The 14,331-nt window shown below is 36.3% G+C and overlaps 1 protein-coding gene across 2 annotated transcripts in view; it reads left to right on the plus strand.

The window, feature by feature from the left end:
- Positions 1-14,331, plus strand: part of ZC2HC1A (zinc finger C2HC-type containing 1A) — a 50,148-nt gene that overhangs the window by 11,212 nt on the left and 24,605 nt on the right. For both annotated transcript variants that reach the window (XM_061123535.1, XM_061123534.1), the window contains exons 2-4: positions 4,412-4,485; positions 6,826-6,942; positions 11,789-11,930. In XM_061123535.1, coding sequence (XP_060979518.1) covers positions 4,412-4,485; positions 6,826-6,942; positions 11,789-11,930 — 333 coding nt within the window. The remainder of the gene's footprint in view (positions 1-4,411; positions 4,486-6,825; positions 6,943-11,788; positions 11,931-14,331) is intronic.

Consider the following 14,331-nt stretch of genomic DNA (forward strand, 5'->3'; position numbering starts at 1 on the left):
TTGATTTTTAAAATCATTTTTAGTCTCTATTTAATTACTTCTCCTATTTTCTTTATGATTTCTTTTCTGCTAATTTCTGAGTTTTGTTTTTCTTTCTCTAGTTCCTTTCAGTGTAAGATTAGGTTGTTTATTTGAGATTTTTCCTATTTCCTGAGATAGGTTTGTATTGCTATAAACTTCCCTTGTAGAACTGCTTTTGCTGCAAGTATAAATTTTGGATCATTGTGTTTTTTGTTTTCATTTGTCTCTAGATATTTTTTACTTTGGGATTTTTTCAGTGACCCACTAGTTGTTTAGTTCTATATATTTGTGTGTTTTTTTGGACATTTTTTTTCCATTGTAGTTGATTCCTGGTCTCAGCATGAAGTTTCTTGGTATGATTTCAGTCGTAAATTCATGGAGACTTGTTTTGTGGCCTACCACAGAACAACCACTGGTTATGTGGTTTGTCCTGGAGAATGTTCCATGTGCACTTGAAAAGAGGTGTATTCTGATGCTTTTGGATGTAATATTCTATATATGTTAAGACCATTTGGTTTAAGGCCAGTGTTTCCTTATGAATTTTCTCTCTGAATGATATGTTCATTGATGTAGGTGGGGTGTTAAAGTCCCCTACTGTTATTGTGTTATTGTCCATTTCTTTTTTATTTGTTTGTTAATATTTACTTTATGCATTTAGGTATATCTGTTGAGTGCATATATATTTACAATTGTTATAGCTTCTTAGATTGATCTCTTTATTAGGTAGTGTCCTACTTTGTCTTTTGTTACAGGCAGTGGTTTAAAGTCTGTTTTGTCTGATATAAGTCTGCTACTTAGGTTTTTTTCTAAATTTCTATTTGTGTGCAATCCCTTTGTCCATCCCTTCACTTTCAGTCTCTTTTCCTTTAGATCTTGATTGAGTCTCTTGAGCAGCATATATAAGGTCTTGTTTTTGTTTCCATTGAGCTACCCTGTGTCTTTTGATTATAGCACTCTATGTCTATATACATTTAATTATTAATAGGTATGTATTCACTGACATTTTTGTGAAATTGTTTTCAGGTTTATTTTGTGGTTTTGTTTTTGTTGTTGTTCTTGTTTTCTTGTTTGGCTCTCTTTCCTTGTGATTTGATAACTTTTTAGTATTATGTTTAGATACAGGGTCGAACAGGACTGAAGTGACTTAGCAGCAGTAGCAATAGATTCCTTTCAGTGTTTTCTGTTTGTGTCTGTTACAGATTTTTTAGTTTGTGGTTTCAATAGCAATCTGTCTATGGTTATTTTAAGCTGATGTGATGTCCTCTTTAGTTTGAGTGTATTTTAACAATCCTGCATTTTTATTCCTCTTCTATGTTAAATGTTTTTGACATCATATTTTAGATCATTTGATTTTTATATTTGTTAACTACTTACTCTGTCTATGGAAGATATTACTAATTCTGTCCTTTAATCTTTCTACTGGCTTTATTAGTGGTTGGTCTGCCACCTTTACAGTGTATTTGCTTTTACCAGTGAGATTTTTCCTTCCCTAACTTTCATATTTCTAGGTGAGGCTTTTTGGTTAGAGAAGTCCATTTTCATTTCTTGTAGAGCTAGTTTCATGGTACTGAACCTTTTAACTTTGCTTGTCTGGAAAACTTTTTATCTTTCTTCAAGCCTGAATGATAGCTTTGCTGAGTAGAGTATTTTTGGTTGTAGATTTTTTTTCATCATTTTAAATGTATCATGACATTCCCTTCTGTTGTGCAGGATTTCTACTGAAAAGTCAATTTATGATCTTATGTAAGTTCCCATGTATGTAACTATTTACTTTTCCCTTGCTGCTGTTAACACTCTGTCTTTAATTTTAGCCATTATAATTACACTGTTTTTTGGTGTGGTCCATTTGGGTAGATTCTGTTTGGGGCTACTCTCTGTGTCTCCTGAACCTGGATGACTGTTTCCCTTCCCAGGTTAGGAAAGTTTTCAGCCATTTGTCTTCTAATATGTTCTGTGCACTTCACTTCTTTTTGAACTCCCATAGTGCAAATGTTAGTATGCCTGATGTTGTCTCAAAGGTCTCTCAGACTGGCCTGATTTTTAAAATTCTTTCTGTTCAGCCTGAGTGATTTCTTCTACTCTCTTATCTTGCTGTTCCAGTCTTCTATATCGTCTTAATCTACTGATCTACTTAATCTACTTGATTCCTTCCAGTATGTTTTTTATTTCACTTAATTGCAGTCTTCAGCTCTCTTTCATTCTTCTTTGTGTTTTTTCTTTTTTAAACTTCTCGCTGTGTTTTGCCATTCTTATCCCAAGTTCTTTGAGCATTTTTGTGATTGTTATGTTAAACTCTTTACTGGGTAAGTTCCTTAGCTCCACTTCCCTTAGTTCTTCTGGTCTTTTATCTTCCTCCTTTGTTTGAAACATACTCCTCTCTCTCCTCATTTTGCCTAACTTGCTGTTTTTATTTCTATTTATTTGGTAGGTTCGTTACATTTCTTGATCTTGTTGGAGTGGTCTTTTGTAGGAAAAGTTCTGTGCCTCCCAGCAGCTCACTACTCTGGTCACCAGAGCCTTATGTTTCAGGAGTGCCCCGTATGTGGCCTCATAGGCCCTTCTGATATGGTGGGCTGATTGTTGTGAGTGGTCTAGTTGGCACTGATGGTCCCTGGTCCAGTTGATTGCTAGGCTTGGCCTTTGTGGATGCTGACTGCACTGGTGGTAGGCCCAGGTTATGAGGTGGCTGTACCCTGGGCTTACAGGGCTAGTGCTGGTCCCCTGGTGGGCAGAGCTGGGTGGATCTGATGTGGCTGCCTGAAGCGGTTTCACAGACGGTGTCAGCCCACAGATCTGCAGCTTTGGGGCCAAGGGCGTCCAGTGGCTGATGCCTGGCTGTCCACCTGGCTGGTGGGTCAGGCCAGGTCCTGGAGTTGGTGCCAGCCCTCCGGTGGGTGGACCTGGGTCTTGGGTCCTGTGGTGAGAGCGCTGGGTCCGTGGTAGGCAGGGGGAATCGAGGCAGCCGGTGGTCTCTGTCAGCCTGCTGTTGGGTGAGGCTGTGTCCCTGCAGTTAGCTGCTAGCCGCTGGGTCCCTGGGACTGTAACAGACTGTAACAGGTGGGCAGGGCTGAGTCCTGGCACTAATAAGCTAGAGGTAGGATGCCGTAACGTTTTTTGCTGGCATTAGCATTCCTCGTGGTAGAGGGAGCTCTAAGATATGGTTGCCACTGAGTCCCAATTGCCTGCTTCTCTCTGGGAGGCTCTCCAAGATGAGCATGTGCGTCTGCCCAAGACAGTTTAAAATGACTGCTTCTGCCCTATGTTTTGGAGAATGCAGATTTTGTGTGAGTTCTTTAACAATGGAGTCTGTTTCCTGCAGCCCTCTTGGTCCCTTGAAAGTTAGCCCCCAGCCTTCAAAGCTAAACATTCTTGGGTCTCATCTTCCCGTTGCAGGACTCTCTGGATTGAGGAGTCCAGTGTGGGGCTTGGACTCCTTGCTCCTTGGGGAGAACCTCTGCAGTTGTGATTATTCTTGTGTGGTGGGTAGCCTACCTGAGGGTATGGGTCTGGACTGCACCATGTCCCCACCTCTCCTGCTTGTCTCATTATAGTTCCTTCTTTTATCTTTAGTTGTGGAAGATTGTTTCTACTAGTCTTCAGGTTTTCATGATACCTGCTCTGTAAATAGTTGTAATTTTGTTGTGCTCACGGAAGGAGGTAAACTCAGGATTTTCCTACTCATCTTCTCTAGCCCACTGTAGCCACCAATGTTATTTTTTAATGCTTTGATGATAAGTAATATATATTAATCTTCAGATAAATTTTGTTTTTAAACTTTAGTAATTTACAATAGAGACAGCCTGTAATTAATTAAGAGACTATGACAAATTGATTTGGTTAAAATAGAACAAAACCAATTTCAGCAGTATTAGTTTGTTTCTTTTTAAATTATAAATTCTGTGTTCGGTATTTGCCTTTTGACCACTGATAACTTTAAGTCTTGTGCATTTTAATTGGTAAAGTTGCTTATCTCAAAGTAATACAAGAGATTTTCACAAGAACTGACCACTTATATTGGAGAAGGAAATAGCAACCCACTTCGGTATTCTTGCCTAGAGAATCCTGTGGACAGAGGAGCCTGGAGGGCTGCTGTCCATAGGGTCGCACAGAGTCGGATACGACTGAAGCGACTTAGCTTGCATGCATGCACTGGAGGAGAAGGAAATGGCAACCCACTCCAGTGTTCTTGCCTGGAGAATCCCAGGGACAGAGGAGCCTGGTGGGCTGCTGTCCATGGGGTCGCACAGAGTTAGACACGAGTGCTAAGTCGGAAGTGACTTGGCAGCAGCAGCAACAGACCACTTATATATGAAATTAAGTAAAGACTAAAATGTAGACATTTCACAATAAGAGCCACTGAATATTTTGACTACATTCTTTTCTGTTCTAGAAAATGGAAGTGTCCAAGTTGGAGAATTGTTACCTTGCAAGATTTGTGGAAGAACATTCTTTCCAGTGGCATTGGTGAGTACCTTTTTCCTTTGGTGTTTGATAGAGCTTTAGTGGTTTAATACTTAAGAACAGTGGCAAGATACATAAAGAGATTCTGGCTAATGTTCTTTGCTCAAGAGTACCAGTTCCATCTATTCATTCTTGCAGAATATTCTCTTTGCTTCAGAGATTGATTGGTCTTCAAAACTCCTCTTTTAGGGTATTAAAGTATTCCTTCCCTTGTGGGACTGTTAATGAAATCAAAACAAAAAACTCTTAGTAATACTCTTAAAAATAACGTATATAAAGAAGCAGAAGGATATGATGTTTTGGATTTGCTTTAAACCTCAGGAAAAAAAGTTGGGGCTTGAGATAGATGAAATAAGATTGGTTTTTTTTTTTTTGAAATAAGATTGTTAAAATGTTGGTAATTATTGAGGCAGGGGATCAGTAAATGGAGCTAATTATACCATTTTATCAGTTCTTATGTATGTTTGAAATATTCCAAAGAAAAAGCATTTTAATTAAAACTGTTCCTAAAATATATTATGATACATTCGTATGCAAATACAAAGAGAAGCACACCTTACATTAAAATAAAATATCTAGCTAAATAGAGAATAAGAAAAAAAACAATGTATCTTATATATTTTCTTTTAAGTTCAAATATAAATAGGTATTTATGAATATTTTCATTTAGAATAAAGATTTTTCTTTGCATATGGATCTGCTGTTCAGAGTTCTGTCACATTTTATTTTACATCCGTACTGTTCCCAGTTATTCTTTAAAGCAGTGAGAAGGAATTAATGATCCAAAATGGCCACCTGACTACAGCCTTCTCTTAAATATTAACAGCTTTTTAATCCTTTCTTGCCCATACTTACTTAAGTAACTTTTGTTGTAACTTAAGTAACATTTGTTGTCATTGAGTCACTTTTTCAAACCATTTTCAAAGCTTTAAGCTGAGTTTTCACAGGGGGATATATCTTTTTTGGTGCTCATTTGTTTAATGTTTAATCATTGTCAGTTTGTATAATATATCAGTTTTTGGAGTAGGTGCTACATTCTTTTGATATATACTATTCAGTATGAGGACAGCCATTTCTAGAAAGTTCCCTGTTAACCATGCTTTTTTTTTTAATATTTAAGAAATTTTATTTTAATAGTTATAATTATTGCGTTTGTCAGAATGAAATCTGAAAACAAGTATGTTTTACAAGTATGTAAAACAATTGAATATTGATTTTGTATTGAAAATATTAGCAGCTCTATAACATGGAATCAGATAGTTCTGTTTCTTGTTCTCCTAGATAAAGCTTAATATTTCCAACTTGTTCATTGTGTATCAAAATAGAAAAGAAAACAGTGCATTGAGTATACTCTGTGTTGTTAGTCAACATGTTTTATTAAGGGGAAGGATTATTATTTATCCAGTTAATTTGAGATCAGTTAAGAGAGCTTCCATTGTAATGGCTGTAAATGAGTTGGAAACCATATTTTTAAAAAATTGCACATACAAAAAGAACTGTAGGAATGAAACACTAGATAGCACAAGAAAAATCTTTGATAAAAATAAGGTAGAAAATTTCAGTTCCAGAAATGAGGAGAAGATGGTGTGGAGAAAAGACAGAAACATGACCACGTTGTCTTGGGCCGTGTTAACAAACTGCTATCACATGAGCTGAGTAGAGTGATACAAACTGTTGTTATTATGTTAGCTTTTGTAATCCTAAGGCTAAAACATTTTCCATTTACATTCCTTTTTCTAGTATCTATTTTCAGGTATTTAGTAATAAAGATATAACTTTTTGCCCCCACTTAAATAGCTGTGTCTTTTACATGCATTAGCTTCCTTATTCTTAGCAGTGTGAAAACCAGAAGAATGTTAAATAACTTACAATAAAATTTTGGGAGAATATTTATATTTTCTTGTTGTGAGAAAGATAACTTATAGCATGTTTATATATATATATGTTTAGCTATTTAGTTAAAGCAAGCAATGTCTTATTTATACCTTATTATTATTGAAGAGTTGACTCACTCGAAAAGACCCTGATGCTGGGAGGGATTGGGGGCAGGAGGAGAAGGGGACAACAGAGGATGAGATGGCTGGATGGCATCACCGACTCGATGGACATGAGTTTGGGTGGACTCTGGGAGTTGGTGACGGACAGGGAGGCCTGGTGTGCTGCGATTCATGGGGTCGCAAAGAGTTGGGTACAACTGAGCGACTGAACTGAACTGATTATTTATCTTCAGGTTTTAAACTGGTCTCTAAAAAAAATAAATAAACTGGTCTCTAATGACAATTAAAATTTTATAGTCTTTTTGTAGAAAAGAAAATGATATGTTGTATTTCTTTATTTGAACAGAAAAAACATGGACCTATTTGCCAGAAAACTGCCACTAAAAAACGGAAGACTTTTGATTCAAGCAGACAAAGAGCTGAAGGAACTGATATTCCAACAGTAAAACCTCTTAAACCTAGGGTAATTCTCTGACCTTTTGAATAGTATAAACCTTGCTGCTATGTGTAATGAAAAAAATTATCTGTTATGCTAAGATTGAAGAGTAAGCAGAATTCTATGTCATGTTCTCAGTTTAGAAGTTATCATAAACTTGTTTGTTTTGAATTTCAGCAAAAGGGGGACCAAAGTACTCTCCAACTACAGTGAGGTTTTTGTAGCATTCGAGAGTCAGTTCCTGAGCTATAGGCTGGAAATAACTGAAAAGTCTTTACATGTTCTTTGTAACTCATTGTTCATTACTTGGCTATAGTTTATGTCTCTGTTCCTAGTAGTGTAATCCATGTAGTATATAAAAGGAAAGCTATTAGTTACAAATGCTTTAGCCTAATAAGTATTATCTTAATTGATTTTTTAGCAATTGTGATCTTAGTATGCCTTCCGGGGAGAAGTTTTATCTATTGCTCAATTGTTCACAAATTGACCACTGTCAGCTTACTTTCTTCTTTGTAACAAAGCAAGGAATCTCCTATGCTAGCTAATCTCTCCTTAATACCACCTGTCATGATATTTTATTTGCTAAGAATAAATCACATAAATACTTAGACATGTTTTTAAAGAGTCATTTTAGTGCAGTAGTCAAAATTTGAGTGCCTGATTTATATGTTTTTGAAACAAACTGTTTTCAGTAGTAATAGCTTTTCCCAGTGGTGCAGGGAAGCATTTCTCTATGGGACAGTTAATCGTACTAGTAAAGTCCTTTGATAATAAAAAAGAAGTCAGTTCATCTTTGTTTTTCAGTCTATGAATATTTAAGGGGAGGATGGAGAAGCTTGGACAAGGTGCATACATTATTTAGTTTTCCCTGGTAACCTGTCAGATATGTGATTATGTTAACTTTAATTAGCCTACATAAACTAATCAAATCTTTGGAGGCAGTATAAAGTAGTGAGTTTGAAAGTTGGCTCAACAGTCAGACTGCCTGGATTTACCCCTGGCTCTGCTACTCTGTTGTAATGGGCGAGTTACTTAATCTATACTTCTATTTTCTGTAAAATGGTGATAGTAGTTATCTATCTTGTGGAATTATTAGGGGAATTACATTAAGTTTATCCATGGTGATCTCTCAGTAATTTTTTTTTTAATTGTTTTTTTTTTTTTTTTAAAACACTTTACAGTGTTGTGTTGGTTTCTGCCATACAACAACACAAATCAGCCATAGTGTGTGTGTGTGTATATATCCCCTCACTCCGGAGTCTCCCCTTCCCACAGGGCTGGGCTCCCTGTGTTATAAAGCAGCTTCCCACTAGCTATCTGCTTTAACATGGTAGTGTATATACGTCAGAGCTGCTCTCTCAGTTCGCCCCATCCTCTCCTTCCCCTACTGTGTCCACAAGTCTGTTATCTATTCCTGCCCTGCAAATTGGTTCATCAATACCATTTTTCTAGATTCCATATGTGTGTTAATATGGGATGTTTGTTTTTCTCTTTCTGATTCGACTCCATGTAAAACAGACTTTCGATTCATCCACCTCAATTCTACTGACTCAAATTCATTCTTTTTTGGGGGGCTGAGTAGTATTTCATTGTATGTGTATACCATAGCTTCTTTATCCATTCATCTATAGATGGACATCCAGGTTATTTCTTTAAAGAGGAGGTTTGTATACTTTAAAAAACTTAATCTTTAAGAAAAAGCCAAGTAAAAACTTACTTTACGATAAGTAGTTTTATTTTCTTGCTCCTTAAAGTGTGGTCCATAGAGCAGTAATAGCAGCACTGTTTTGGAAATTTGTTAAAAATGCAGAGTCTCAGGTTCCTCCCAGACATACTAAATTTGAATCTGCATGTTAACAAAATATTTGAATGAGTCATATGCATGTTAATTGGAGAAACAGTATATTAGAAGATTTTAAACATTGTAGTATGGGCTTCCCAGGCACAGTGATAAAGAATCCTCCTGTCAGTGCAATAGATGCAGGAGATGTAGGTTCCATCCCGGTTGGGAAGATCTCCTGGAGGAGTAAGTGGCAACCCACTCCAGTATTTTTGCCTGGAGAATCCCATGAACACAGCAGCTTGGCATGCAACAGTCCATGAGGTCAAGAGTCAGATGCAACTGAGCACACACAAATGTCATGGTGAGGTTCTCAATACAAAAATCACAAGCAGAGTGGAGCAAAGCAAATACAAACTCCCATTTTTGGAGAAATTCAGGCGTACTCCAGGGACTACAAACAAAATATGTCTCTTTCTCCTCTCAAAGTCGCTTTGTCATGTCTGTAGCCGTTCTTTCTCCAGGGGATCTTTGCAGCCCAGGGATCAAACCCGGGTCTCCCACATTGTAGGCAGTTTCTTGACTGTCTGAGCCACAAGGATATGTCAGAGCTGCCCAAAGAAACAGATCCAGGAGAAGCTACCACAGTAGAAGAGCAGGAAGTTGCCGGGGCACCCATGGCCTAGAATTTGAGAACCTGCCATCTTACAGTTGCGGGGTCTCCTCACCCTTAACGGTGACTCCTTAAAGATGAGGGTCCTTATCTGAAGGTACATATCCCTTGTTTATCACAGCACAGGCAGGAACTGGGGTGAGCTACAGGAACTTGGAATGAGCTGAAAGTGGAATGAGCCTGTCTGAATTGGACAAAAGCCAGGAGGGAGGAAGTGGGAAGAGGCAGCGAGATTTGAAGAGGTTCAGAGCAGAGGCTCTCAGAAAGCACTAATGGAAAAGATAATACCCTTTCTGGAGGTGAGGGGGCCACTTTAAAGTGTCCTGTTTTTGAAGTGATTAGTGTAAGAATTGAGGGAAGTATAGATGGCAGCACCAGCCCTCCTGGACATGTGTTGTTTTAGAGAAGCAGAAGAGGAATGTCTGTGTAATCAATTTTGTTGCTTTCGTAATGACTAGTTGGGAAGTTGTTTTCTTGTTTTCTATTTTTTGAAAGAATTTTTAAAAGATTGGTGCTTTTTCTTCCTTAAATGTCCTCATGTATTTAACAGTAAAGGCAGCCATCTAGGCCAGGAGTTTCCTTGGTGGTTCTTTTAATAATAGATTCATTAAAAAGAAATAAAAGGCTATCATTGTTGTAATGGGATGTAATGTTACTATGCAGAAAGGTTTCATATTTCAACAAACAACTCATTGAAATATAAAAATGATTAAAAGATTCTTACAAAAGAACAGCACAAAATATATTTAGGAATTAGTAACTCAGCTGTGTCTGGCTCTTTGTGACCCCAAGGACTGGGGCTCGCCAGGCTTCTCTGTCCACAGAATCCTTCAGGCAAGAATACTGGAGTGGATTGCCATTTCCTTCTCCAGTTTAGGAATAAACCTTATGGTAACAAAGGTGGAAAACTTTCACAAAGAATACTTTAAAAAACTACTGAAAGACCCAAACAAACATGTTTTCTAATGGAAATATATCACATTCTTAGATAAGTAAATCTCAGCTAAATAGAGATTTTAAGTTAAGTTGTGTATGAATGGAATGTTTAATTTTTCCAGTTAAAATGTAGTTTTAAAAAACATGCTGACTCTAAAATGGAAAAATAATACATATAAGAATAACCAGAAAATATTGAAAGAGAAACAGAATAAAGTAGAGTTAACCTTTGTTGATTAGTCTCTCAGTTGTGTCCAACTCTTGCAACTCTTCCAAGTGTCATGGACTGTAGCCTGCCAGGCGTCTCTGTCCATGGGATTTCCCAGGCAAGAATACTGGAGTGGGTTGCTGTTCCTTCTCCGGGGGATCTTCCCAATCCAGGGATTGAACTGTGTCTCCTATGTCTCCTGCATTGGCAAGTGGGTTCTTTACCACTGAGCCACCAAGGAAGTCTTTATAATATAAATATAAATATAATATTAAAATATTATAAAATCTCAATATTTAAAACATGAGTATTGACACATGTAGTCGAAACAGTGGAACACAGAGTTCAGAAATAGGCCCGAATGCCAAAGAGAATATGATAAAGGTGTTGTCTCAGTTCAGTAGGCAGAAAAGTCAATAAAGGATGGTGAGGCAGCTGCATAGCTATATTAGAAAACAAAAAGTTGAGTCCATATGTCACTCCATACATGAGGATAAATTCCAAATGAATAAAAGATTAAAAATCTTAAGAATGAATCCATGAAAGGACTAGGTAGAAACATGGTAAATTTTTATTTTACCTTGGTGTGAAGTTGGACCTTGCTAAGTGACTACAAATATGGAGACAATAAAAGAAAAAGTAAGTTCAACTGCATTTAAAAAATAGTTCTGCATATCAGAGGACACTTAGACAAGGTTAAAAGCGCTATATTGTGGGGGATGGGTGAGGCTAGTCTGTAAAAAAAAAATTACTTGAAGTTGTTAAAAACAGAAAAAAGGCCAATAACCCAATAGATATGTTGACCAGACTTTATAAACACACCACAGAAAAGGCAATACAAATAATTCTTAATGATACAAAAAGATGTTAGTTTTCACTCATTATAGGGAAAAAGCCAGTTAAAAACCACAGAAAGAAATGTTTTTCACCTCTCTTATCAGTTAAAAAAAAAACACCAAAATTTCAGTATCATACAATGTTGGAGAAACTATGGGAGAATAGGGAAATACACCCTTAGTGGTGGGTTAAATGTTTGTAACATTGACAGGCAGTTTAGCAGTGTCTGACACAATTTACAGTTACAATTAAAAATTGCATATAAGTACAGTTGCCTAAAGTTTCTTTTTAAAATTATAACTTTGGGAAGAAGATCATTTAAGGATCCTGATAAGAGAACACTTAAAATATTTCCTTGAGTTTTGTTTTAATATATTAAAAACTGTTTTTGAAAACTAGTCTTTTTTTGTTTTGTTTTGTTTTTTTAATTTGTTTACAGCCTGAACCACCAAAGAAGCCATCTAATTGGAGAAGAAAGCATGAAGAGTTCATTGCCACAATAAGAGCGGCTAAAGGCCTTGGTCAAGTGCTGAAAGAGGGTGGCAAACTTCCCCCACCTCCTCCACCGTCTTATGATCCTGGTATATGGCGTATTTTGACTAAAAGTGTTCATATGGGGACAAAATACTGATCGTATTGATAGAGTTCTTATAAATTTTAAGATATTACTAAATTTATAATAATTGAACTTGATGAAGCATAATCTTGGTAAGTTTCCTGTAAAGTAATGGTGACAGTCCAGGCATTTAGGCTTATAAAGACACGGCAGTGTTGAACATAGAAATGCCTCATATTTTTATGTCAGTACTTTTATTTAAACTTTTTCTCTCAGTACTTTTGTAAGGCATTTAATATAATTTAAGAATTATTGTAGTAGTGTAGTGTTAGTCGCTTAGTCGTGTCCGACTCTTTCCAGCCACAAGAACTGGAGCCTACCAGGCTCCTCTGTCCATGGGATTCTTCAGGCAAGAATACTGGAGTGGGTGGCCATTTAGTATTTAACATAATTTAAAAATTATTGTAGTAACTATTAAATGTTCCAGGAAAACATTTTAATCATGCATATTGTCAATTGAAATGTAGTCATTCAATAAGATTCAGATAGTTACGTTGCTTAGTTCTTTGGTATCATCTCATCTAGAAAGGGGAATTAAATAATAACTTGGCTTCTAAAAATGTATTACTCTAGTGGGATAACCACCATATAAACAGATTTTACTAAATTTGCCCTAAATTCATGTATTTTTATGTTTTCTTCATTTGGTGGGTAAAAGTTGCTTGTTTATCCTTACCAAAAGCAAGGCAAGATGCTGGCAAGATGCTATGAGATAATTGAGATACTGAAAGATTTAAAATAGCACCATTGACATTTTGCCATTGGGTACAGAGTAGCCTCAAGAAGTAGTTATTTTAATATAGCAAGTTAACTGCTTTAAAATTGTGTTAGTATTCTAGATTGGGATTAGTTTGTTAGCAAAGGGAAAGTTAGATATGATCCTTTGTAACATTTTATTGTAGAAGAGAGGTTGATAAACCATTTGTATAAAGGGTCAGTAGTTAATCTCTTAGGTTATCGCAAGCCATAAGGTCTCTGTTGCAGCTGTTCCTTTCTGCCACCGTTTCTAGAAGTCAGCCACAGAAAGTATGTAAATGGCTGTGTTCCAATAAAATTTTATGAAAACATGTTGCAGGCAAGCTGGATTTGGCCCATGGGTCCTCGTTTGCCAATTCTGTCTGAGCCTTAGTAATTAACTTTAATGCTTTGAGTATCTCTGGAATGTTCCATCTGGGTGTGAGTCTCTTCTATTTCTACCTTAATTTTCTCCATGAAGTTGAATTCTCTCTTTGTTTCAGAGGTGTTTGTATATTGTATCTGATTCAACATAGGTATATTTCTCATGAGAGACAGTTTTCAGGATATTTTGAACTTTAGAGAATTTTTTTATCTCTTGACCCTAACAAAACAACTACTTTGTTACTAGAGGTTTTAGATGTATTTCACTAGTTAGCAGGACACATTTCTGAGCTTGAGATGAGTGTAAATTCTAAAAGGCAAACTCCACCTCAAAAAGTAAACCTGTTGAATAAATTGATTTTTTTGTGATCTTGCTAAGTTGTTATATTTATTTCTCCTTAATATCTCATAGATTTGAAATCTTTTACACTGCTACAAAATTTGATTTTTTCTGGGATAACTTTATTTAATTTTATAAAAAATTTTGTTTATAGTATGCATTCCATTTGGGAACCCCTGGTGGCTCAGAGGGTAAAGCATTTGCCGGCAATGCGGGAGACCAGGGTTTGATCCCTGGGTTGGGAATATCCCCTGGAGAAGGAAATGGCAACCCACTCCAGTATTCTTGCCTGGAAAATTTCATGGATGGAGGAGCCTGGTAGGCTACAGTCCATGGGGGTTGCAAAAAGTCGGACACAACTGAGCGACTTCACTTTCACTTTCACATTTGGGAAGCATATTTAATCTTTGAAGCATTTGCAGTTTCTTAAACTTGAATTAATTATGTTAATGAGATATATTTTTATCACTTCTTCCATCTGTTGGGACCTCTAAAGAAAATAAAACTGTATAAAGTCTTTTACACTATTTCTTGACAGCTTTTATCTAACCAAAATTAAAGATTTTAACAGATGAGCCCAGTTTTTGTATATGTTTAATGTAATGTGTTATTAATAATTTAACCTAGTCTACCATATAAAAAATATATGTTTGATGAAAAGATATGGTATTATAGAGGCAAAAATGAATTAACATTTTTCCTTATTTTTTTATAGTGAGGATTTATTGTTTTTCACCCCTCAAATTTGATTCTAAGCTGGAAGAAAATTGTGATTTGGCATATGCTAGCAGACGTTTTTTCTTAAATGTCTTTACTAAGTTCCTATAAGTCAGGTTGGGTGGTTATAAAGAAACAAGTTTTTGCTTCGCAAACATTGTTTATATGTCTTAAGTTACTGTTTATAAAA

The sequence above is a fragment of the Dama dama genome, chromosome 21, assembly GCF_033118175.1.
Source record: "Dama dama isolate Ldn47 chromosome 21, ASM3311817v1, whole genome shotgun sequence".
Taxonomy (NCBI): domain Eukaryota; kingdom Metazoa; phylum Chordata; class Mammalia; order Artiodactyla; family Cervidae; genus Dama; species Dama dama.